The sequence below is a fragment of the Saimiri boliviensis genome, chromosome 1, assembly GCF_048565385.1.
Source record: "Saimiri boliviensis isolate mSaiBol1 chromosome 1, mSaiBol1.pri, whole genome shotgun sequence".
NCBI classification, from domain to species: Eukaryota; Metazoa; Chordata; class Mammalia; order Primates; family Cebidae; genus Saimiri; species Saimiri boliviensis.
The window spans coordinates 169,227,436-169,255,109 of NC_133449.1; the positions used below are offsets into that span (position 1 = coordinate 169,227,436).

The 27,674-nt window shown below is 41.7% G+C and overlaps 1 protein-coding gene across 10 annotated transcripts in view; it reads left to right on the forward strand.

Moving 5' to 3' along the window:
- The window catches only part of LOC120360103 (protocadherin alpha-C2), a 196,793-nt gene that overhangs the window by 67,084 nt on the left and 102,035 nt on the right, over positions 1-27,674 (forward strand). Inside the window, exon 1 of one of the 10 annotated variants that reach the window (XM_074380548.1) lies at positions 19-7,495. The exons of 7 other annotated variants lie outside the window; for them this stretch is intronic. In XM_074380548.1, the coding sequence (XP_074236649.1) occupies positions 5,069-7,495 (2,427 nt within the window). In that variant the 5' untranslated portion in view covers positions 19-5,068. Of the gene's footprint in view, positions 1-18; positions 7,496-16,906; positions 20,937-21,548; positions 27,670-27,674 lie in introns of those variants that run through there. 2 more of the 10 variants (XM_074380559.1, XM_010341775.3) reach the window with 2 other exon arrangements.

A 27,674-nucleotide genomic window follows, 5' to 3' on the forward strand; every position in this document is an offset into this window, starting at 1 on the left:
AGGTTGTTCTATTTCATTGAAGTATTTTATTTTTTATCTAATTATTTATTTTTTCTTGAAAGATATTTCAAATTACTACCAGTAATTTGAACAGTTTTATTCGTTTTTCTAGAAATTCATTGATTTCTTCTTTTTCTTTTCTTTTTCTTTTTTTTTTTTTTTTGAGATGGAGTCTCACTCTTTCACCAGGCTGGAGTGCAATGGTGTGATCCCGGCTCACTGCAACCTCTGCCTCCCGGGTTCAAGCGATTGCACTACAGGCCCACACCACCATGCCCAGTTAATTTTTGTATTTTTATTAAAAACAGAGTTTCACCATGTTGGCCAGGATGGTCTGGATCTCTTGATCTCGTGATCTGTCAGCCTGGGCCTCCTGAAGTGCTGGGATTGAAAGTGTGAGCCACTGAGCCTGTCCAGTATTTTTTCTTATAAAGTGAACCCCTTAACATTGGAGCCGACTTTGCCTTGACTTCTAGTGAGAATCATTAACTGTATATTAAATAGATATTTATTGGGTATGGAATTAATTTTATTTAAATTTGTGATGAAAGCAACATTAAATTTCTGATACAGTGCTGCTATAGCACCTGGAAATCAATTTAGTTGTTAGTCATTCATTAAAAATTAACATCACTATCATTTATTTATTTCTAAATTTTGTATAGTATTTGAAGTCTACTTATATTGTTTATAAGAAACCCAAGCAAAAATATATAGCAATTGTTACCTTGTTAATGTTTTAGTTCTCTACATTTTTCTGGTTGGAGAGCGTGTAAACATTGGATTGTTCAGGACTCCTCAGTATCTATTATTTTAATAAGGAACTTCCTCGAAACTTTAGAAAACAGTTGTTCCACTTTAGGAATCAAATTATGTCAATAAATGTTATAAACACAGCCTTCCCTTCAACTTTTATAAAATATGTTCTTAAATGTCTGACAATGTAGATTATAGGGAAATGTTGATTGAAATTGTGTCTACACTTAGAAATTTTTTGAATTTCAGTCGTTTACTGAAATTAGAGAAAATACTTTTTAACAAGTGTTTTCTTTCTTCAAGAAGACATTCTCCTTTTAATTGACATTTTCTCCATTTAGTGATAAAATGATGAGCCATGTAAAGATTTCAAACTTTGAGTTCTCTTAAAATTCATAGTCTGTGACTTTAAAAAATTACCCTTACCAATTTAGATAAGAATTAACTTTTTCAGTCAGTAATCCGTAAGACAGAAATCTGTTTTTTAAAAATCTTTTTTTCTCCTCTCATTTCATATGTAACACAAGGCAGAAATCTGGATATGAGATTTGCACCTTTAATGCCGCTACATGTTATATTTCCTGAATTGTAGTATGTGACTTTCCAAAATGGCGGTTCCCCACACTCTACCTTTAGTACAAGCTATTTGTTTGTTTTCTAATTTATATTTTTAAAAACTTCACTTGTTGAGTTTTTGTTATGTGGTTTATATTTTTCTTTCTCTTTCAGCTATTTTATTTAATGTTGTGTCAGATATTTTATAAGGTATGACTTAATAAAAAAAACTCAGTGGAGCAAGATCAGAATGGCCTTGAGAATAGAGCCACAACAATAACTATGAAAATGCAAGTGACATTATTTAAAATAAAATATGTTAATTTTTAAATTTTCCCTTAAAACACGTTTGGACCATGCTACATTATATATTTTTTGTCATCTCTCTCTCTCTCTCTTTTTTTTTTCTTTCTGGGATGGAGTCTTGCTCTGTCACCCAGGCTGGAGTTCAGTGTCACCTAGGCTGGAGTGCAGTGCTGTGAACTTGGCTCACTGCAACCTCTGCCTCCCGAGTTCAAGCAATTCTCCCACCTCAGACTGCTGAGTAGCTAGGATTACAGGCACGTGCCACTGCGCCCCACTGGTTTTTATATTTTTAATGGAGACAGGGTTTCCTCATGTTGGCCAGTTTGGCCTTGAACTCTTGACCTTATGATCTGCCTGCCTTGGCCTCCCAAAGTGCTGGGATTACATGCTTGAGACACTGTGCCCAGCCTTTTTTTTTTTTTTTTTTTTTTTTTTTTTTCATTTTCATTCAGAACTCGAGTGGTTGCTGAGCTCCCATCATTAAATCTATCTACGTCTATCAGCACAACTCACCTTGAATACAGACTTATACTTTCAAGTATCTTTGTCACTGCACTTTTTTCAAGTTTCATGTGCCATTGAAACTTGGGCCTAGGTATTTGATTGTTTGTATGAATAGAGGGATGCTACAGATGTCATTTGTCCCCCGCCTATGTCCCCCAGTCTCTTAGAGATAGTACTTATGAAGCATTTACTATGTTATCAATAATCGTATAATATATTCTTTATTATTTATGGCTGTGTTGGTGCGATTGGTAATTTCATCCTTCATATTAATCTTTATTCTTTCCCAGAGCGTGGGCTGTCATCATATGCAAATTATCGAAAGAGCTGTGAACACCTTATTTATCTTTTGAGGTCGTTAGTAAACATTAACACTGGGATCCAGAGAGGGTAAAATTTAAAAAGGGCTGGCAAGTTCAAAATAGAGAGGTGAGAGCAGAAGAGGCTTTCCTATTTTGCATAATAACTCTCCTTATATGCTTCTGTAATTAACATTCCTCAACTCAAGTCAGAATGATGAAACAATAATGAAGCTCCTCCTATGCCAGTTCTCTTCGAGTTGTAGTTACTATATAGGGAAAACTAAATTATCACCCAATATCTTAGACACTTCGAGAGAAAAGGGGGGATTGCAAATATGTATACAAGATCACAGACCTAAGTTGAGCCTGTTCCAGACAAACTGGGGCCTATGGTCATCCTATCCTTAGACCTGCTAAAGAATTAGCAGCATCTAGAGTCCTCATTGAATGCTCTAGTTCAAGACTCCATCTCAGAAATTCCGAAATGGGTAATATGAGCAAACTGTCATTTTAAAGCACACCTGAGATGATTCTCATACAACTGAAGTTTTAGATCCATAGCCCTCTTCGATACTTCACAGTGCAAGTTTTTGTAATTTAAAGAGATGTGGCCTGACACCTGTGATCCCAAAGTTTGGGAGGCCAAGGTGAGAGGGTCAAAAAAATTAGCTGGGCATGGTGGCATGCATCTGTAGTCCCAACTACTCGGGAAGCTGAAGTGGGAGAAATGCTTGAGCCTGGGACAGTGAGGCTGCAGTGAACTGTGACAGCACCACTGTACTTCAGCCTGGGTGATAGCGATATTCTGTCTCAAAAGAGAAAAAGAGTCACTTAACTACTCCTCACTTTTTTATTGGACGTCTACATTGGAATATTTATGTTATTACTTGGTATAAAATGTACGTTAGTAGAAATTGAGTTGTTTTTATTATTTTGTGTATGGAGATGATTGACCAATGGCAAACTTATTTTTACACTCCAGATAGCTAAAACAGAACTTGATATTTTGATAGGTAACTCATTACATTTTAATTCAAGGTTTATAAAAAAATAATCTCTAACATCAGATTTTGAATGAATCTTGACACAAGAGGCATTCCAAAGGAGTAGAGAGTATAGAAACAGAATTTAGTAGGACACATAAGCTGTTGGATTAAGTGACACCCATTTCTGTCATTTTTCTTATTCATAAATATTGTTACTCTGTCGTTCAGATTTTAATAAAAAAGAGTTTAAAGTTATTGACACACTTAAAAATATTATTTACAAAAGTCATAACATCATTAAATAAAATAAATTAACTCTTGTGTAAGACCAAAATTTCTGTTTTTAAGTTTTTCTTTCTTGGAAAGATAGAAAACCCATTTTTTTCAGCAGCACAGATATATAAAATTTTCATTCCTGAATATTTGATTTCAATAACTTTGAGAGAGAAAAAATATTTTTACAGCAAGTGGTAATGAAAAACTTCATTGACATTGATAAAATTTTTAGATACATTTCAGAACTGTGTCTTTTGGGTGTTTGAAAAGTGTAAATATAACAGGGATAAAAACATTTGTTTCTGAAAACAGAAATAATACATTTGTTAATTACTTTTTTAGAATCATAATTAAGATTCTTTTTGCCTATATAAAATATTATAAAATGAAACCTCTCCTTTTATAAAGGATTTTTCAATAACAGTACTTTTCTGTTTTCTTAAATATGGAAAACACCACTGTCAGCCTGTGCAGTAGCAATAATTAAGGCATTGTAGAGTGAACACGTTCTATAGGTAATAATTTTGCCTGAAAAGCCAGATTTGGTATTAAGCTTCATGAAAACAAACATGGTCAAATTGAGGCCTGGGGATAGATTCCATTTATGAAGCACTCATTCTCCTTAAGGTGCTGTTGCAAGCACTTAATATATTATAATTCACGCAACCACCATATACTATTAGGCTAAAGTTATAAAATTGGAACATGAGGCAGGGAGAGTTTAAATGACTGTCACCAAATCACGTGGCTAGTGAATAGGATAATAGGAATCTAAATGGAGAAATGTCTGATGTTGAAGCTAATGATCTCTCTAAGTTCCAGTGAATTTAGAACTTAGGAGTTACAAACACATCAGAGATAGTTGATGCTTGACATTAGTGTCTAAATAAACTTTATTAAATCTCAAAATAATGAGAAAGAGAAGTAAGTTAAGTATCAGAACTTAAAGGGAACTAAACTTGTTATTTAATAAAATATTAATATACTTAGTAGCATGCAAATACTAAGGGCATGTTGAAATTCAGCTGTCGATAATCATGTAGTTAGGGAATAAATGACTACTATGAGATTCTACATTTAAGAAAATATTGCACTTGGGATCAACATTTGTTATTATTATCTGTAAAGAGATATAATGTGAGGCTTTGAAAGTCCATAGACATAAAAATACGTAAAAAATTAATATATGAATGAAAGAAGTTGTAAACTCATGGAATTGTACTTACACCTAAAGCCACCGGATGTCGCTGTCGTCCACAAAATGGTTTTTTAGAACAAAGGCATCTTCCAGTTTCTAAAGGACTAGGAAGTAGCTTCCCTCTGAGATCTCAGCCATTTCGACAGAAAATAGATGTAAGAAAAGGACAGAAAATGTAAGGTCGTATGTGCATTCGTCGGTTTGTAAAACAGGAGAAGGATAAGATGGTTTCCAGATGTAGCTGCTTGGGGGCCCAGTGTCCGCTGCTCTCGCTTCTTCTCCTTGCATCCTGGGAGGTGGGGAGCGGTCAGCTCCACTACACGGTACTGGAGGAGGCCAAACACGGCACCTTCGTGGGCCGCATCGCGCAGGACCTGGGGCTGGAGCTGGCGGAGCTGGTGCCGCGTCTGTTCCGGGTGGCGTCCAAGACACACGGGGACCTTCTGGAGGTAAATCTGCAGAATGGCATTTTGTTTGTGAATTCTCGGATCGACCGCGAGGAGCTGTGCGGGCGGAGCGCGGAGTGCAGCATCCACCTGGAGGTGATCGTGGACAGGCCGCTGCAGGTTTTCCATGTGGACGTGGAAGTGAAGGACATTAACGACAATCCGCCCAGGTTCTCCGTAGCAGAACAAAAGCTCTTAATACCTGAATCCAGACTGCTTGACTCTCGATTTCCGCTAGAAGGCGCATCTGATGCGGATGTTGGAGAGAACGCATTGCTTACTTACAAACTCAGTTCAAATGAGTTTTTTATTCTTGACATTATGAACAAAAAAGACAAAGAAAAATTCCCAGTGCTTGTTCTGCGGAAACTGCTGGATCGTGAAGAAAATCCTCAGCTAAAGTTGTTACTGACAGCAACTGACGGAGGCAAACCTGAATTTACCGGATCGGTTTCTCTGCTTATCCTGGTGTTAGATGCCAACGATAACGCCCCTATCTTTGATAGACCAGTTTATGAAGTTAAGATGTATGAAAATCAAGTGAACCAAACATTAGTTATATGGCTCAATGCTTCTGATTCGGATGAAGGGATAAACAAGGAAATGATATATTCATTTAGCTCTTTGGTCCCACCCATGATAAGAAGGAAATTTTGGATAAACGAAACGACGGGAGAAATAAAAGTAAATGATGCTATTGACTTTGAGGATAGTAACACTTATGAAATTCATGTAGATGTTACAGATAAGGGAAATCCACCTATGGTTGGTCACTGCACGGTCCTAGTGGAATTACTGGATGAAAATGATAATTCCCCTGAGGTGATTGTCACTTCCCTGTCTCTCCCAGTGAAAGAAGACTCTCAAGTTGGCACCGTCATCGCCCTGATCAGCGTGTCTGACCATGACTCAGGAGCCAACGGACAGGTCACCTGCTCTCTGACACCCCATGTCCCTTTCAAGCTGGTCTCTACCTACAAGAATTACTACTCGTTGGTGCTGGACAGAGCCCTGGACCGCGAGAGCGTGTCGGCCTATGAGCTGGTGGTGACCGCGCGGGACGGGGGCTCGCCTTCGCTGTGGGCCACGGCCAGCGTGTCCGTGGAAGTGGCCGACGTGAATGACAACGCGCCGGCATTCGCGCAGCCCGAGTACACGGTGTTCGTGAAGGAGAACAACCCACCGGGCTGTCACATCTTCACTGTGTCGGCGCAGGACGCGGACGCGCAGGAGAACGCGCTGGTGTCCTACTCGCTGGTGGAGCGGCGAGTGGGCGATCGCGCGCTGTCGAGCTACGTGTCGGTGCACGCGGAGAGCGGCAAGGTGTATGCGCTGCAGCCGCTGGACCACGAGGAGCTGGAGCTGCTGCAGTTCCAGGTGAGCGCGCGCGACGCGGGCGTGCCGCCTCTGGGCAGCAACGTGACACTGCAGGTGTTCGTGCTGGATGAGAACGACAACGCGCCGGCGCTGCTGGCGTCTCCCGCTGGCAGCGCGAACGGTGCAGTCAGTGAGCTGGTGCTGCGTTCGGTGGGTGCGGGCCAAGTGGTGGCGAAGTTGCGCGCAGTGGACGCTGACTCGGGATACAACGCGTGGCTGTCGTATGAATTGCAGTCGGCGGCGGTTGGCGCACGCATCCCATTCCGCGTGGGGCTGTACACGGGAGAGATCAGTACGACGCGCGCTCTGGATGAAGCTGACTCGCCGCGTCAGCGCCTATTGGTGCTGGTGAAGGATCATGGTGAGCCGGCGCTGACGGCCACAGCCACTGTGCTCGTGTCACTTGTGGAGGGCGGTCAGGCACCCAAGGCCTCGTTGCGAGCGTCAGTGGGCGTGGGGCAAGAGGTGGCCCTGGTGGATGTCAACGTGTACCTGATCATCGCCATCTGCGCGGTGTCCAGCTTGCTGGTGCTCACGCTGCTGCTGTACACGGCACTGCGGTGCTCGGCAACGCCCACCGAGGGCGCCTGTGGGCCGATGAAGCCCACGCTGGTGTGCTCTAGCGCGGTGGGGAGCTGGTCTTACTCGCAGCAGAGGCGGCAGAGGGTGTGTTCTGGGGAAGGCCCGCCCAAGGCGGACCTCATGGCCTTCAGCCCCAGCCTTCCACCGTGCCCAACAGTAGATGTGGAAGCGGAAGATCAGCCTGTTGGAGGGGACCACTCTAGGAAGGTGGGTTATTACATTTTCCTTTCCTTTTTGTGCTTTGTGATAATATTTTCTCTTACTGCATTTTCTCAAATATGTATCTCAGAATGTTTCATTTTTGTCTACATACCATTTATACCTGAATATTTCTAATGATACTCTTGTAATATAACTTATTCCAGGAGTTGTTTTTAAATTTTTTCTATCCTACCCACTGTGTCAGCTTTTGATTGTTACTTTAAGTTTTTAAAGTAACAATTTGTTCTGAATACACTAATATTTTCCAATACAAATATGTGATATGGGTGGCAGTTCTGATGATTTACTTTCATAATCACTTTTCGTTACAAATATTTGTAAGGTTAGTATTTCAATTAATGTTATTTCATTTTCCAATCTAAATTTTGATTTTATTGTATTTGCATTAAAAATTAATATGATTTTTTGTTAATTAACTGATCAATATCTCTTCAGTGAAAATGTGTTTTCTCCCATGTGTAGAATATGTGTAGTGTACCATAGCTTATACTGCCATAGTAGAGTTCAGTGATTAGCAATTACAGTTTTTCCTCAATAGCACAGTAAGTAGGTGGCAATTTAAAATTTCTTAATCTTAGCAATTAAGTTAAATGCTTTGAACTTTAAAAATGTTTTTCATTTTTATTTTAGTTGTAGTGGCACCTGTGTCAGTGTGTATTATTCCCTTTACTTAGCAGAAGACAGTGTGTATTTTAGTTATTTACATAGTTTTATCCAGCAGTTATCTGCTCCTTTATCATTAGGCATTGCTTATGATATTCAGGTATTAACTCTTTCACTTTGAGGAAGGAGTCATGCTTATGTTTAATAACGAAGAGCATTTGAACACCTTTTAATTTTGAGATTGAAAATATTACTAATTAATATTAAAAGTTTGAGGAGAAAATTAAGTCAATGTTTTCTACTGATCTATTATATTGTAAAGTTTAGTTTAATAGCTTCTCTAGTCCCAAAACCTAAAAAAAAAGAAAAACAAAAAAGCTTCTCTAGTCATTTTAAACAGGGTTGGGTTGTATGATATAGACCCAGAAATAAAAGCTAATTTAGTTGCCTAGTGACAAAGCTGCACTATTGATTGTGTTTTTCTGAAATTGGTTGTTACCTGATACTCATGATTTCATTAAAAAAACTTTATTAATTCTAGTATTACCAAACACCAATGCCATGAATTTATCATCTTGCCTACAGCTCTTAGCAATTACTTTTCCTTTCCTTTCCCTTTGAGTATGGAGATTGAATTTGTTACTCATATGTGCTTCATAAATAGCTTCAAATAGAAGTTAAAATTATTGTTCAAGTTTAGGAACATCAAAAAGACAATTGTGGCAAGAATTTAAACATGGCATTCTTTCAGTCTTAATACTCTCCATGCCCTGTCTCCAGCTCTTAGAAATTATAGATGCTAAATTAATGCAGAGTTTAGAAATGATACAATATTTGTTATATCAAAATAGGTTTATGAAATATATACTTCCTCTGATATTTGAAAAATATCCTCCCGAATATCATAAGTAATATATAAAATTTAGTAAAAACTCATACCAGTCATAAAAGCCTCTGGTATACAGGTGCATTAATCTCTTCATCAGTACGAATTTAAGGCCAGGCATGGTGGCTCACACCTGTAATCCCAGCATTTTGACAGGCCAAGGTTGGAGGATTGCTTGAGGCCAGGAGTTCAAGATCAACCCGGGCAATGTAGGGATACCTTGTACTGAACATATATATGATGGAGTCTCCTTACACACACACACACACACACACACACACGTGTGTGTGTGCATGTGTGTACTCCTTACATATAGATGTGTGTACTCCTTATATATATGTGTGTGTGTACTCCTTATGTGTGTGTGTGTGTGTGTGTGTGTGTGTACTTATGTGTATAAGCTGGCGTGGCGGTACATGCCTGTAGTTTTTACCATAGTGCTACTTGGAAGGGTGAGGTGGGAGGATCACTTGAGCCCAGGAGGTTGAGGCTGCAGTGACCCATGATTGTGCCACTGCACTCTAGCCTGGACAACAAAGTGAGATCCTATTTCAAAAATTGGAAAAGGTAAAGGAAATAATAACACAAGTATCTGGCAAATATGATCTTATTTCATATTTATTCATGTGATAATACAGTGGGCGCAGTAGTACTTTCTTTAGGATGTCCACATACAAGATAAAACTGTTCATGGAATTCTAATTTGTAAGACAAACCTACTTTTGAAGAGGTACTGGTCACACACAAGAAGATATAGGAAAGGACTTGAAAGCTCAAAAAAAAAAAAAAAAACCCACATGCAATACCTGTAAATGCATATGTAGGAATTAGGAACATGGAAGGTAAGTGAAATAATATGAAATCAAATCCACTTATGTATTATGCTACAGGATATTGTTGTTCTCCAAGAAAAGTATTTTTTTAACAGGCGAAAATCAGATTATTCCTAGATCAGAAAGAAGCTCCATCGTTCCTGTGCTTTAAGAACCACAAGCACCCATTAAGATAATGTGGAACATCAGGAACAAGGAATCAAAAGATCTCAGAGGAACTATGTCTTTCTAGTCATGAAATACTGTTTTACTAACTGAAAGAGAGGCATGATGTTAGCTGCCAGACTAAGTGGCCAGGAATCCTGGAGCCTACAGCACTGGCTTTTACTCCTCAAAATTTGTGAGGAAGTGGAGGACCAGCTCCACTATACCATCCTGGAAGAGGCCAAGGATGGCACCTGACACTTTTCTGGGCCACATCATGCAGGACCTGGGTCTGGAGCTGGTGCCGCACCCGTTCTGGGTGGATTCCAAAGGCCATGGGGACCATCTGGAGGTAAATCTGCAGAATGGCATTTTGTTTGTGGATTCTCGGATCGACCTCGAGGAGCTGTGTTGGCGAATCTTGGAGGGCAGCATCCACCTAGAGGTGGTTGTGAACAAGCTGCTACAGATTTTCCATGTGGAGATGGAAGTGAAAGACGTTAAAGACAGCCTGCCAGTGTTCTCAGCGACACAAAATAATCTATTTAGAAAACAAGGGCTCTTGAATCTTGTTTTTCACTGGGGGGTGTCTGGGATGCAGCAGCAGGGGCCAATGCTCTGCTGATTTACATACTGTACCCCAGTGATTATTTTTCCCGGGAAATACCAACAAATGAAGAGCAGGTAAAACCACTTGAAGGTGCATTTTTAAAATGCAGATAGATAGGGCCGGGCGCAGTGGCTCAAGCCTGTAATCCCAGCACTTTGGGAGGCCGAGGTGGGTGGATCACGAGGTCAAGAGATCGAGACCATCCTGGTCAACATGATGAAACCCCGTCTCTACTAAAAATACAAAAAATTAGCTGGGCATGGTGATGCGTGCCTGTAATCCCAGCTAGTCAGGAGGCTGAGGCAGGAGAATTGCCTGAACCCAGGAGGCGGAGGTTGCGGTGAGCCGAGATCGTGCCATTGCACTCCAGCCTGGGTAACAAGAGCGAAACTCCGTCTCAAAAAAAAAATGCAGATAGATAAGTCACTTCAGAGTTACTTTTGGTGCTTAAAGCAACTGATGGGGGCAAAGCTGAGCTGACAGGCACCAAAGCATTACATGACACAGTGATGTACATGACGATGCCCCAGTGTTTGGCAAAGTAGTCTGTCTTGTAAAATTACTGGAAAATGCAAGAGAAGGTACACTGGTTATTTATTTATTTATTTATTTTTGAGATGGAGCCTTGCTCTGTCACCCAGGCTGGAGTGCAGTGATGTAATCTCAGCTCACTACAACCTCCTCCTTCTGGGTTCAAGCAATTCTCCTGCCTCAGCCTCCCAAGTAGCTGGGATTACAGGTACGTGCCACCACATTCAGCTAATTTTTGTAATTTTAGTAGAGACAGGGTTTCACCATGTTTTTGGCCAAGATGGTCTCGATCTCTTGATCTTGTGATCCTCCCACCTCAGCCTCCCAAAGTGCTGGGATTACAGGCGTGAACCACTGTGCCCACAGGTACACTGGTTATTAGACTTAACCCTTAGAATTTGGACAGGTTTCAAACAGCCACATCGTTTCTTTGCAACTGATGTCTCCCCTAACATAGAAGCCCTTTTTCACATAGATACAGACAGTGGAGAAAGAAAAGTAAATGTAAAGACAGGTTTGGAGGAAACTAAATAATGGAAGATTCAAATACAGGCAGTTGACAAAGGCAATTCCCCAATGTTTGCTACTGCACAGACTTGATGGAAGTCTGGGACATCAATGATAGTGTTCCAGAGTTAGCAGTAGTCCTTATCATTCCCTGTACAGGAAGACACTCCGCTAGGTACCATCATAGCTCTGTCAGTGTACTTGATGCTAAATTCAGTGTCAAGGGACAGGTGACTCTCACCCTGATGCCTCATGTCCCTTCAAGTTGGTGTCCACCTTCAATAGGCGCTGCCCAGCACCTGTTCGTTGGTGCTCCACAGCACCCTGGACGAAGAGAGCAAATCTATCAGTTGATTACCGCCCGGAAAGGGGACTCGTTTTCATTAGTGGCTATGGGCATCGAGTCCGTGCAAGTGGCCGACAGTGAACCATAACACTCTGGCGTTCATGCAGCCAGAGTACATGGTGTTCATGAAAGAGAACAACCCTCCGGGCTGCCATATCTTCACAGTGTTCGCGCGAGACGGTGATGCTCAGGAGAACGCGCTGGCGTCCTACTAGCTGGTGGAGCGGCGGGTGGGCGGGGGCACGCTGTCGAGCTAAGTGTCAGTGCACGCAGAGTGGCAAGGTGTACGCTCTGCAGCCGCTGAACCACTAGGAGCTGGAGCTGCTGCAGTTCCAGGGGAGCGCGGGCGACGCAGGCGTGCAGCCTCTGGGCAGCAACGTAACGCTGCAGGTGTCACTGCGGGAATGACAACTTGGCTGGCGCTGCTGGCGCCTTGGGTCGGCTGGCAGCGCTGTGAACAAGCTGGTGCCGCATTCGGAGAGTGGAGACCACGTGGTGGTGAAGGCGCGCGCAGTAGACGCCAACTCCAGCTACAACATCTGGTTGTCGCATGAGCTGCAGTAGTAGGCTGGCAGCACCCGTTCCGCGTGGGGTTGTGCACTGGAGAGATCAGCAACAAGAGGACGCTGGACGAGGCGAAAGCTATGAGCCACCGCCGGCTGGTGCTGGTAATGGACCACCGCGAGCCGTCGCTTACTGCCAAGATCAACGTGTTGGCGTCGCTGGCGGAGAGCAGCCGGGCGAGAAAGGCCTCTTTGGGGTCATTGACAGGCATCGGGTTCCGGGAGGCTGCGCTAGTGGATGTCGACTTGTACCTGATGATCGTTGTCTGCGCGGTGTCCAGCCTGCTGGTGCTCAGGTTGCTGCCGCGCACGCGCTGCGGTGCTTGGCGCCGCCCACCGAGGGCTTGTGCGCGCGGGCAAGCCCAGGCAGGTGTGGTCCAGCGCAGTGGGAACTGGTCTTATTCGCAGCAGAGGAGGCAGATCTTGTGCTCTGGAGAGACGCCGCCGAAGGTCCTCCTGGCTTTTAGTTGCAGTGTTTCCCATTTTTCGGGCTTTGGAGATGGATTTCAACAGGAAAATTTTGAGAATGTAAGTACTGTAATCCTGGAAAGTATTTCGTTCCTATTTATGTCCCTCAAGGTAACGTTGGTAATGTTCACCAAATTATTGCTTAATTTGATTGCTTTATTTATTTTGTTTTGCTTTTCTTTTGAGATGGTTTATTTAAAGTACATTGGGGCAGGGCGGGGTGGTTCATGCCTATTTGCAATCCCAGCACTTTGGGAGGCCGAGGCGGGCGGATCACTTAAGATCAGGAGTTGGAGACCAGCCTGGCCAACATGGTGAAACCCCATCTCTTCTAAAGATACAAAAAAATTAGTCAGGTGTGTTAATGAGCACCTGTAATCCCAGCTACTGGGGAGGCTGAGGCACAAGAATCGCCAGAACCTGTGAGGCGGAGGTTGCAGTGAGCTAAGATCAGGCCACTGCATTACAGCCTGGGCAACAGAGTGAAACCGTGTCTTAAAGCAAAAAGCATATAAGTCTAGCCATCTTCATCACTTTTTACTACAGTCATCATGAATATTCTTTAGGAATATTCTTCAGTTGGTAAGTATAATGATAATACTAATAATGAAATAGACTGAATAGATGTTTCCTGTAAATGAGAAAGATAAGTCTTACAGGAAGGATTATGATGAATAGTGATCCTTATGAGAAGGTCAGATCTTCTCAATTTCGAAGCAAGTTATTTCTTCCTATTCATTTTCTTACCCTGAGTTGTGTCCTCTACTCATTATGCTTATTTATTCAAAAATACTATGACAATATTTAATTCATAAAATCATAATTATTTGAATTTAAAACATGTTTAAATTTTTATATTTCTACGATCTGTAAATTCATCTTTCACAAATGGTGATGAGCAGGGTTGAGGTAGCTTCATTCACAAATAATTTTGTTTCTTCATGATTGATGGCAGTCTTTTTTGAGATGGTGATTGCAGTGGATGGTGTTTCAGCCTTGACTTTAAAGGTAATTTTACTTCTTAATTTTTGTCTTCAATCTTCTTATAATTTCAATTTAAGGTCATTTTCTTCACAACCTTCAACTACTTCAGAGAGCCAACAATTTTGTTCTTCTTCTTTTTCTTTAATGTCAGTTCTGTTTAATTACCTGTTGAACTAATTTCTGCTGTCCTCCAGTTTAAGTTATTGAGCTCTTCTACTATTTTGGGAAGATTTATTTGAGCACTGGTTATAATCATATTTCTTTCATTTTGATACCTGGCTGTATGAAATTATTTTAGGGTAGGAAAATTCACACTTATTTGGGCTTTGAGTATAGGAGAGTCTTTCCGTACATGAGGAAGTGTGATACCATTGTCTCTGTTCATCAAGCTGCATGGTCTTCAGAATGGCATTCCTGGGCTCAAGGCAGGGTGGCTCAAGCCTGTAATCCCAGCATTTTGGGAGGCCAAGGCAGGAGGATTTCTTGATGCCAGGAGTTTTAGACCAGCCTGGGCAAAATAGTGAGACCCCCCCCTCCATCTCTACCAAAAAAAGGTCATTGTTTTTAATAACTTAAGTATAAGAACCACAAAATATTAATAAAGACACTTCCACTTGACAATTGTGGTATTAATTATACCTTAGAATGTAATATTATATCCTCAATATATTTGATACAAATTATTTTTGCCTCCACATCACATTCATTTAAATTGCTTTCTTTAAAGGATCCCAGAGAATATGTATTTATAGCTATAAAGATGTATATCAAATTATATGGAAAATTATTTTGCTCTTTTTGGCTCTAATTACAAATGAGATCCACTTTAATTCTGTGTAAAGAAATAGTATCTTTACATAAGGGAGGGTAACCATGTTACAGATAGGGTAAAGTTAATATAAATGCTGAAAAGGAATTAGTGGTTATTTTCTAACCAGAAAAATAACTTCTGAGAGAATGATTTCCATGAGGGTAAACATTAAGGAAATCTTCAAGAAAGGGAAAAACCTGTCCTACTTTATGGTGCTGGAATTCTCTTCATCCATAACTATAGAACAAGAGCAAACATTGATCTGTAACTTAGTGATAATAAATCACCATTGTTAAAGTGTTTTATCAATATATTTGTTAGACATCATGTGAGGGACTTAAATACATTATTTCATTTAATCCTTATAATAATTTATAAAATACATATGACTGTTCCAATGTTAAAGATAAAGTAAGAGAAGCTAAGATATTTATCTGTTTTACTCAGTGCCAGGACATGGTGGAGATATTATTCAAATGCATATCTTTCAGACTTCTGATTCATTCTTTTGTTCACTATAATGTAGAACTTTCTCCAGTAAGTCTTTTCTCTGCTCAAACATAGTCTTGGCTAGGAAAATCCAGCACAAGCTGTGTACAAGCGAATCTTCCTTTCTGTTGTGCTTAGAAGAAACTTCATGATTGTCTTCATCATTAATTTTGTATAGTGCGTGATTGAGATAACACTAAGTTTTCTATGTTGTAATTTTTTTCTTATAAGAGTTGATGATCATCATTATCATTTGTTTACTCAATGCCATATTGAGATAGATATTTTGGTTATATAATTGTTAAATAATTAAGAGTTGCCTTATAAGAACTATGTATCTGCTGTTTGGAAGTGATATAAGTAAGAATCATTTAGCATGTGAGAAAAGTCAGAAAAGTGGTTTCCAATATCCTTCCAGAACACCCAAACTAAATACTGCATACCAAAAATTACATCCTTCTTTCTTTGCTGTGAATAGTGTTTGGGATAAGTATAAATGTTGATATTATTATTTCAGGGACTCCGAACATGGCTAAAGGATTCAAGAAATGTTTACAAAATTGCATACTTAAATAACAATTTTAAAGACATAGATTTCCATGAAAATCTTCAAATGTGTGTAGGTCTTTCAGTCTTCTTCAGTTTTATTGTTGGCTGAGAGGCTTGTACCAACTGACAGATGATTTGTGACCAAATAACTGTTTTTACTTGACTAAGTCATGAAACTGCAGAATTAGCATCACTAAGTAAATCTGATAATTTTGGTAATACAGTGGTTGGATAATCTACTTCTAATCCATTGCTTTTGGACAACCTCCTGAGGTTCTGACAATGGCATAAAAATTTATTTATGTGTTTTCAAGAAATCATAGCACTGGGTCTGTTACAGAATATCAGTGGATGACATGCATTAGTGAGACATTAAACTATACACTCTAATACATATATGACTAACAGGACATACAGGCAGATTATATCTCCTGATTGATATAGTAAAAGTCAGACATAAAGTTCCTTAATCTTCAGTTGATTTTACAAATTCAGTTAACAATAAATGTACTGAAATGACTTCTTAGCATTAGCCTATACCCAGGTCTTAGGCTGATCCTCAAAGATGAGTTCAAAGACAGAATAATGTCTTCACTAGGGGCTGGTTGAGATGGTGACATCTGGAATATCACAGCCAAAATGCAAAAGATGGGTCATTAATTCATACACTATATCAAATTCATTTATGAATTGGTGTTTGTTTAGTATCACTTTATATATTCACAAAATACTGTATGATTGGAAATTAATACCTAAATTAACACCTTGTTTTAATTCAAATCTGTGATATCATCATCTTTCCAGAGTAAACCTTCTCATGTTCATTTCCCTACCTTGGAAGACTCTACATTTCGTGTAACATCTTAATCCCCAATTGTCATAATGAAGTGGTTGAAGATCTATTGTTTCTTTTTGTTCAAGATAAACCTGATATGTTTCAAATAGCTTGTTGAATATACTGTCATCTGGTCTAATGTTATATTTTAATTAGAGGTTATTATAATTGATTATTTTACAGTTGTATAATGGAATTAACTATCATAAAAGTTGACATGTCTCCTTTAATTTTTTAATATAGAATTTTACATTTATCTTAATAAGAGTTCTAGTGTTATGACAGCATTGGGAAAAGAGTAAATTTGAAAAAAGCAGAACAAAATCTCAAATTAATAGTTGAATATGTATAAAATATTAGCATACACATGTGATAATTTTTTCATATGCCATTGTAGTATTTTTATATTGGAGATAAACCATCAAAACTATACAACAAAATATTCAAGCTAGAATGATACTTATTCTAAATCACTTTCTACTCTAAAATTTTGTTGCATCTACTTTTTTCCCTCCTAAATCCTAAAGATATATGAAAAGACAAAGAAAATTTAAGCAAATTACAACTTAAGCAATGAAAACTCTCATAAGCAATTCCTGTATTTTACGTAGTATTTTGTGAAATTCCATTTCCACAAACACTAAGGTAATTTACCATTTAGTTGAATTCGTTTAATTCTCTGCATTTTAAGCACAATATCAGGCACTTAGAGGAGTTATAATTAAAAATCATGTCCCTTGTTTTTCATGAACTTATGATCTCAAACCCAAAATTCTTTCAGCAAGAAACAAACTATTTTCATGAATATAACTAAATTAAATTAAGGAACCATTGTTGGTGACTTGGAAATGTCAATGTGGCACAGAGATGTTCACAGTGATTTTATATACTCTATTGAATGATAATAAAATTTATTTTGTAGTTGAAAAGCCTATTTCTGTCATATCATTGACTCCATTAAATAAAATACCCAATTTTGATACCTCATGTTATGCTACTATGACTTACATTAGAAATAACCTGTGTCAAATAGAAATTCTAGATGAATAGATTTTTCCTTTGTGGATTTTTTTTAAAAAACTAACAAGTTTGAGAATATATTTGTTTTTCTTATAGTCAGAAAACAATTAAATGTAAATAACAGTAAAGACCAGAACTATAGAAAATAAATATGAAAAAGCACAGAGATGAGAATAGAGCATGTGGAACATAAAGACTAAAGAGCTCCTTTTATAAAACTTCAGATTTTTCTTTGAGTTTCCTAGCAGCCAAAGTAACAAGGGAGACTGAAAGTAAAACAATTCAAATTTGATAATATTTTTAAATGAGGAACAACACTTTCAGGAAATGTTTAGCCCTAGTTTATCAGGAGGCCACCTTAACAACTGAATTTTCTCTCTCTCTCTCTCTCTCTCTCTCTCTCTCTCTTTCTCTGTATATGTATTTTAGATAAGTAAAAGAATAATTTTATAATGCTAGGTCAAACATACACACAATTTAAATTTGATGTTAATAAATAAAATGCCTTTTCTATATATATTTTGTTTCACTATGACTTATAATCTGAATATTCCACAAACAAACACTTTGGAAATATTTAGGGGAAAAAACCAAAAACATGAAATTCTATGGTGGTAGTGCACAGTACTCACAATTTTAGGCGCAAGGTGTCGCTCTTTCCTTGGTGGAAAGTTCATGCAAAGGTTGATCTGAACAGTCAGGCACTCCCATACAAAGGGACTCCATCATACCGGATGCCACCGTTAAAGGATTCTTTGAAACTTCTCAAGAATTCAGAGAGATTCTTAACCTGAAACTGAAGAATCTGGCACTGTAAGTGTAAAGAAGTTTATTTTGGAAGCCAATTTCGTATGCAATGTTTGGTTTTCAGAGAAGGGAATTGGGTACCCCACGACTGCTGCTCTGGCTTCTCCTACTCGAATTCTGGGAGGTGGGGAGCGGTCAGCTCCACTACACTGTACCAGAGGAGGCCAAACACGGCACTTTCGTGGGCCGCATCGCGCAGGACCTGGGGCTGGAGCTGGCGGAGCTGGTGCCGCGCCTGTTCCGGGTGGCGTCCAAGACACATGGGGACCTTCTGGAGGTAAATCTGCAGAATGGCATTTTGTTTGTGAATTCTCGGATCGATCGGGAGGACCTGTGCGGGCAGAGCGCGAAGTGCAGCATCCACCTGGAGGTGATCGTGGACAGGCCACTGCAGGTTTTCCATGTGGATGTAGAGGTGAAGGACATTAACGACAACCCGCCGGTGTTCTCTCTCAAAGAACAAAGGCTGCGGATTGCGGAATCTAAGCAACCGGACTCGCGTTTTCCACTAGAGGGAGCTTCTGATGCTGATATTGAAGAGAATGCGCTATTGACCTACAGGCTAAGTCAAAATGAGTATTTTTCTTTAGACTCATCAACAAATAGTAAGCAGATTAAAAGACTGTCACTTATTTTAAAGAAGTCTCTAGATAGAGAGAAAACTCCGGAACTTAATTTGCTACTAACGGCTACAGACGGGGGGAAACCGGAGCTTACTGGCATTGTTCAGCTGTTAGTCCAAGTCTTGGACGTTAACGACAATGATCCAGAGTTTGATCAATCAGAATACAAGGTGAGTCTTATGGAAAACGCTGCTAAAGAGACTCTCGTGATAAAATTAAACGCCACAGACCGAGACGAAGGCGTCAACGGAGAGGTAACATACTCCTTAATGTCAGTTAAGCCCAACGGAAGACCCTTATTTACACTAGATCAAAATAATGGAGAAGTGAGGGTCAATGGAATTTTAGATTACGAAGAAAACAAATTTTATAAAATTGAAGTACAGGCTATCGATAAGGGGACTCCCCCAATGGCAGGTCACTGTACAGTCTGGGTAGAAATCTTAGACACCAACGATAACTTTCCTGAAGTCACTGTGACTTCCTTGTCCCTCCCAATACGAGAGGACACTCAGCCCAGCACGGTCATTGCCCTGATCAGCGTGTCTGACCGTGACTCAGGTGTCAACGGACAGGTGACCTGCTCGCTGACGCCCCAGGTCCCCTTCAAGCTGGTGTCCACCTTCAAGAATTACTACTCATTGGTGCTGGACAGCGACCTGGACCGAGAGACCGTGTCGGCCTATGAGCTGGTGGTGACCGCGCGGGACGGGGGCTCCCCTTCGCTGTGGGCCACGGCCAGCGTGTCCGTGGAGGTGGCCGACGTGAACGACAACGCGCCGGCGTTCGAGCAGCCCGAGTACACGGTGTTCGTGAAGGAGAACAACCCGCCGGGCTGCCACATCTTCACAGTATCTGCACGGGACGCGGACGCGCAGGAGAACGCGCTGGTGTCCTACTCGCTGGTGGAACGGCGGGTGGGCGATCGCGCGCTGTCGAGCTACGTGTCAGTGCACGCGGAGAGCGGCAAGGTGTACGCGCTGCAGCCGCTGGACCACGAGGAGCTGGAGCTGCTGCAGTTCCAGGTGAGCGCGCGCGACGCGGGGGTGCCGCCTCTGGGCAGCAACGTGACGCTGCAGGTGTTCGTGCTGGACGAGAACGACAATGCACCGGCGCTGCTGGCGACTCGAGCTGGCAGTGCGGGAGGCACAGTTAGCGAGCTGTTACCGCGGTCGGTGGGTGCGGGCCACGTGGTGGCGAAGGTGCGTGCAGTGGATGCTGACTCAGGCTACAACGCGTGGCTTTCATATGAACTGCAGCCTGCGGCTGGCGGCTCTCGCAACCTGTTCCGCGTGGGGCTGTACACCGGCGAGATCAGCACAACGCGTGTCCTGGACGAGGCGGACTCGCTGCGCCACCGCCTTCTGGTGCTGGTGAAGGACCACGGTGAGCCGGCGCTGACGGCCACCGCTACCGTGCTGGTGTCGTTAGTAGAGAGCGGACAGGCGCCAAAGGCCTCGTCGCGGGCATTGGTGGGCCCCGCGAGCCCAGAGGCTACGCTGGTGGGTGTCAACGTGTACTTGATCATCGCCATCTGCGTGGTATCTAGTCTGCTGGTGCTCACGCTGTTGTTATACACGGCGCTGCGGTGCTCCGCTATGCCCATTGAGGGCGAGTGCGCTCCCGGCAAGCCCACGCTGGTGTGCTCCAGCGCGGTGGGGAGCTGGTCGCACTCGCAGCAGAGGCGGCACAGGGTGTGCTCTGGGGAGGGCCCACCTAAGACGGACCTCATGGCCTTCAGCCCTAGTCTTCCTCCAGGTCTGAATAAAGAGGAGGAAAGGGAAAGACAGGAGGCAGGGTCAAGTCACCCGGGACAGGTGAGTTTTCTACAGATTTCACCTATCAGGAAGTGTATGTGAAATTATTTAAAATCTAGGTTTTTTTTCCACTGATTTTTTAAGGGAAAGTTTTTATGACTAATGAGTATTTTGAATATTGTTTTCGATAACAAAGTCTGTGAAGTGCTAAATGCTACACATCTTCAATCTTTTAATCATAAGAATAATCAGGCTTCTTTAACAAATAGATGTCCTATTTCTTCTAATATTTGGTTAGAACATACCGAAATAAATAAGATGCAAGAATGACTCTTCCGTAGTCACTTGAGTAGAAATAATTACTACTTCCACTAAAGTACCCATGCCACTTCAACTATGACCTTCAATTATGACCATAATAACTACAGATTATTTAAAATTACTGCTTCTTATCTTTTAGCAGAGTTTTGCCTTGATATTTCCACATTGTTAGATCAATTGGTGTTTTTTTTTTTTTTTCTAAAAGGAGGAGGTCTTCTTATGATGTCCAGTTGGCAGTACAGTGGCTATTCACAGGTGACCTGTAGCCTTGAACTGCTAGGCTCAGAGGATTCTCCCACTTCAGCCTCCAGAGTAGCTGGGAATGCAGGCATGTACCACTGTGCTTAATCCATTGGCTTTTCTAACTTCAGCCTTGTATCAAGGCTAGAATACTCCATTAGGTATGAAATGATTTACGTATCTTTCTTTTTTTCCTTTCCTTTCCTTTTCTTTCTTTCATTTTTCTTTTTTCTTTTCTATTTTTTTTTTAGACAGTCTCACTCTGTCTCCCAGGCTAGAGTGCAGTGGTCAGATCTCAGCTCACTACAACCTCGGCCTCCCAGCTTCAAGGGACTCTCCTGCCTCAGCCTCCTGAGTAGTTGGGATTACAGGCATGTGCCAATATGCCTGGCTAATTTTTGTATTTTTAGTAAAGGGTTTCACCATGTTGGTCAGGCTGATCTCCAACGCCTGACCTCGTGATCCATGTGCCTTGACCTCCCAAAGTGCCAGGATTACAGGCATGAACCACCAAGCTTGGCCACTTTTCTTCACTCCCTTCCTCCTCCTTTCCCTCCCTCTCTCCCTTCCTTCCTTCCTTCTTTCTTTCCTTTCCTTTTAATCTCTCTCTTTCTTTCTTTCTCAGTATTAAACATTCATCATAAATTTATTTTCTATGAAACAGTCTTTACTTTTGCCTTTATTCCTGTGATAATACTTGTTTTCATATTGTTTGAAGAAGAAAGTTAAGCCTCGCATTCTTACATGCTGCTTTTATGGAAATAATATAACTAAAATTCTTCATGTTCTTGTCAGGCAAAGTGGCTTAGGCCTGTAATCCCAGCTACTAGGGAGGCTGAGGCAGAATTGCTTGAGCCCAAGAGTTGAGGCCTGCCTGGACAACATAGTGAGATCCTATTTCTACAAAAAAATTAAATATTAGCCAGACCTAGTGGTGCATGCCTGCAGTCCCAGTTTCTTGGGAGGCTAAGGTGGGAGGATCGCTTGAATCCAGGGGTTCAGAGCTGCAGTGAGCTATCATCGTGGGACCCCCAAACTGAAAAAACAAACAAAATTGTCCATTCTTGATTTTGTTCCGTGAAAAGGCAAGAGATTTATCAACTATTTCATACTCAAACAAAATGGCCTGATTTATTTTTCCAAAGGAAACTAGGAAGCTTTTCAGATTCATCTAGCAGAGAAAAAATTAAATGTATTAATGTGAGTACCTACTGACAATGATCAATTTCATTCATCTCACATTTTAACTGCTCTTTTGATGCCTTATCTTTAATGTTTTTGAAATTTTCTTTCCACGTGGTATAATCGCATCTGGAGATTTGAGCAAAGATCATTTACTTTTGAGTCATTCGTCATATTTAGTTATTCTTACTACATGTAGAGTGGTGGAATTACTGACCATTTTGAGAATCACATCTAGCTATTTCCCCACTTATAGAGGCATAACATTCAATAATATTGTGCCATTTGGCACAATATTCAAAGAGTCTATGCTGAAGCCCATTCATAGACTTTAGATAGAGAACTTTTGCACCTTAATATTAATTGGCTAAAAACATTCTTTAAGTATTCAAGAGAAGGCAAGAAGATAAAAACATAAAATATTTCAGACTCAAAAGTGGTTAAACCATCAAACCACTTATGAAACTTTGTAAATATAATAAATGTGAAGATGAGATAGCACATACATTACTCATCTCCAAATGAAGTTTTTGGAATAACCCAAGATCTTTTAAAGACTTTGCAATGTTTTCAGTACAGGTTAAAATTTTGTAAATTATTTTTATCACTTTAAATAACCAATGTTTATTTCAGATAATTCAAATTATTTGGACTGATTTTTACAAAGTTGTTTCCTTTGGACTTGTTCTTAATGCCAAGATTGCATTCTATGATATAAAATTATAATTTCACCTTGTTTTCTGGTTTGGTTGTTTAAGTATTAAGCTAAACCTAGATGTTCCTATTGGCTTAGCAATTTGTTTAGGTCGAAGAGTGTGTGAGAACTACATAACACATTTTTTTTTTTCTTTTTTGAGATAGAGTCCTGCTTGGTCGCCGATTTTTTAAAATTAAAGCTCATGACCGGGTGCAGTGGCTCACACCTGTAATCCCAGCACTTTAGGAGGCCAAGGCGGGAGGATCACCTGAGGTCGGGAGTTTGAGACAAGCCTGACCAACATGGATAAACCCTGTCTCTACTAAAAATACAAAATTAGCTGGGCGTGGTGGCACATGCAGTAATTCCAGCTACTCAGGAGGCTGAGGCAGGAGAATTGCTTGAACCTAGGAGGTGGAGGTTTTGGTGAGCCGAGATCACAACATTGCACTCCAGCCTTGGCAACAAGAGAAAAACTCCATCTCCAAAAAAAAAGTTCCTTAGCACCTATAGTACATTCACTACTATTGAAAATGAAAAATAGGAAGAAACTTGTTGGCTTGGTGGTAAAATTTAAATACTTAGCCTGATGGCATCAAAATTCAAATATGTTTTTGATTACTTAAAGTTTTATAGTTGATTTAAGTTATCTTATACTTTTAAAGCCTTTCTTCATTATTCTTTTCTGGTTTTGTAAAGGTGTCATATTTCAGTTGCCTTTATTATTATATGTAAAAGGAATGAATGGCAACAAATTGGTTTAAAGATTTTGACGTATTACTTACGAAGTCTATGTGTACTTGTTCACAATGAGCTGTAGGATCTTATCTGTGTTTTGTTTTCTCTTAAAGCTGATCTTGAATTAGTGACAAAATCATGAAAGGTCTTTTGAGTCCCCCTGGCATCACAGTCACCATTCTGATTTTCTGAAGAAAAGCATATCCTAACTACTAAATGATCTTTAGGAAAAGATTTAGAGAAAAAGCAAAAGACTGATATCAACTTCATGTTCTCTTGACTTTAGTCAATGAGATTAGGCTCCAAAACACTTTTAAGAGATCTTTCTCATATTCGTGCTCCATTCTTACTTTGGGATAGTGTGAAATTTAGAGGCTTCAACTAAACATTTCAGATGAAAGTGTGTTACATTTGCTAGAGTAGAACTTTCCAGAATCTATTCCTGAGCTTTGTTTTAGCATGTAATGGAAATGAGAGCAGTTATGTGAAAAGTTATCACATTCAAGCATCAAGGAACCAAAAAACAATAACACTCTTCATATTTATGATGATTCTTTCATCAGATTTATGAATAAGACAATTTATATAAGTGAAATATTCTTTGGTAATAGATATATTTTAGTTTCTTATTCTTTGTTAAATACGAAATTCTTAACTTTTTCTAAAATGTTATGATGGAGTGCTCGTGAAGGTTAAAAATTACTGAAACTGTAATTTGTCAGCTAGATAAGAGCAGGGGTGATGTATATTATTCTGTATATTATTTTCCATGGATAGTTGAAATGTAGCTTCTAGCATACTGCATTTGAAAGATTTATAATACTTTGAAGCAGGAAATATTTTTAAATTACAGTGTAATAAAATTATTGATGTTTTGTTACTAATATCATGTATATTCACTGAATCTCCATTTATAAGTTATCCATGAAAAATATCCCAAAGTTGAAACAGTAGAATTTAGAGTGACCCAGGAGGTGGCTAAACCAAAAAGAACCTCAGAATCTTTCTTGTACTTACATAATCAGTCACAGGATGTCGCTCTACACTCAAAAGGTGAAACAGGAAAATATTATCTCCGCACCCACATTCCAACCATTCACGGAATAGGATCGACTCCATATTTACCATAATGCTGGAAAAAATTTATTGAATATGTACTTACAGAAAAGGGTGACTGCTCATAGAATACCTCAGGCGAGCGATCCTTTAAAACTGATTTTCCCAACTCAGAGGCCCTCATTTTCTGCAATGGTGATTATCTGGCCAAGAGGCCCGGGATCCCAGCCTCTGCTGTTCTCGCTTTTGCTCCTCGCAGCCTGGGAGGTGGGGAGCGGTCAGCTCCACTACACCGTACCAGAGGAGGCCAAACACGGCACTTTCGTGGGCCGCATCGCGCAGGACCTAGGGCTGGAGCTGGCGGAGCTGGTGCCGCGCCTGTTCCGGGTGGCGTCCAAAACACACGGGGACCTTCTGGAGGTAAATCTGCAGAATGGCATTTTGTTTGTGAATTCTCGGATTGACCGCGAGAAGCTGTGCGGGCGGAGCGCGGAGTGCAGCATCCATCTGGAGGTGATCGTGGACAGGCCGCTGCAGGTTTTCCATGTGGATGTGGAGGTGAAGGACATTAACGACAATCCGCCGGTGTTTAGAGAGAGGGAACAAAAGGTACCTGTTTCTGAATCTGCGCCTCTGGACTCTCATTTTCCTCTAGAGGGCGCTTCTGATGCGGATATCGGCGTAAACTCTCTTTTGACCTATACGTTAAGTCTAAACGAGCATTTTGAGCTTAAAATAAAAACAAAAAAAGATAAAAGTATACTGCCTGAATTAGTTCTTCGCAAGTTATTGGACAGAGAGCAAACGCCAAAGCTCGATTTATTGCTGATGGTAATCGATGGCGGTAAACCACAGCTAACAGGGTCTGTTCAGATTCAAGTAACCGTCCTGGATGTGAATGACAACGGTCCGGCGTTTGATAAGCCCAGCTACAAAGTAGTTTTGTCTGAAAATGTCCAAAACGACACGAAAGTGATCCAACTAAACGCTTCCGATCCAGACGAAGGACTGAATGCAGAAATTTCCTATGGGATCAAAATGATTTTGCCAGTGAGTGAGAAATGTGTGTTTTCAATAAATCCAGACACAGGTGAAATTAAAATTTATGGTGAACTGGATTTTGAAGAGAATAATGCCTATGAAATTCAGGTTAACGCAATTGATAAAGGGATTCCTTCCATGGCAGGTCACAGCATGGTCCTGGTGGAAGTTCTGGACGTGAATGACAATGTCCCTGAAGTAGTGGTTACTTCCCTGTCGCTCCCTGTGCAAGAGGATGCTCAGGTGGGTACTGTCATCGCCCTGATCAGCGTGTCGGATCGTGACTCTGGAGCCAATGGACAGGTCATCTGCTCACTGACACCTCATGTCCCCTTCAAGTTGGTGTCCACCTACAAGAATTATTACTCATTGGTGCTGGACAGCGCCCTGGATCGTGAGACGGTGTCTGCCTATGAGCTGGTGGTGACTGCGAGGGACGGGGGCTCCCCTTCGCTGTGGGCCACGGCCAGCGTGTCCGTGGAGGTGGCCGACGTGAACGATAACGCGCCGACGTTCGCGCAGCCCGAGTATACGGTGTTTGTGAAGGAGAACAACCCGCCGGGCTGCCACATCTTCACTGTGTCGGCGCAGGACGCGGACGCGCAGGAGAACGCGCTGGTGTCCTACTCGCTGGTGGAGCGGCGGGTGGGCGATCGCGCGCTGTCGAGCTACGTGTCGGTGCACGCGGAGAGCGGCAAGGTGTACGCGCTGCAGTCGCTGGACCACGAGGAGCTGGAGCTGCTGCAGTTCCAGGTGAGCGCTCGTGACGCGGGCATGCGACCTCTGGGCAGCAACGTGACACTGCAGGTGTTCGTGCTGGACGAGAACGACAACGCGCCAGCCCTGCTGGCAACTGGGGCTGGCATCGCGGGAGGTGCAGTGAGCGAGCTTGTACCGCGGTCTGTGGGTGCAGGCCACGTGGTGGCGAAGGTGCGCGCGGTGGACGCTGACTCCGGCTATAACGCTTGGCTGTCCTACGAGTTGCAACCTGCGGCGGTTGGCGCGCTCATCCCGTTCCGCGTTGGGCTGTACACGGGCGAAATCAGCACGACACGCATCCTGGACGAGGCGGACGCTCCGCGCCACCGCCTGCTGGTGCTGGTGAAGGACCATGGCGAGCCCGCGCTGACGACCACGGCCACTGTGCTAGTGTCGCTGGTGGAGAACGGCCAGTCTCCAAAAGCGTCGTTGCGAGCCTCGGTGGGCGCTGTAGGTCCCGAAATGGCGCTGGTGGATGTCAACGTGTACCTGATCATCGCCATCTGTGCGGTGTCCAGCCTGTTGGTGCTCACGCTGCTGCTGTCCACGGCGCTGCGGTGCTCTGCGCCTCCTACTGTGAGCGGGTGCGCCTCGGGCAAGCCCACACAGGTTTGCTCCAGCGCCGCGGGGAGTTGGTCTTACTCGCAGCAGAGGAGGCAGAAGGTGTGCTCTGGAGAGGGCGCGCCCAAGACAGACCTCATGGCCTTCAGTCCAAGCCTTCAGCTGTCTCGAGAAGATTGTTTAAGTCCTCCCAGTGAAGTAAG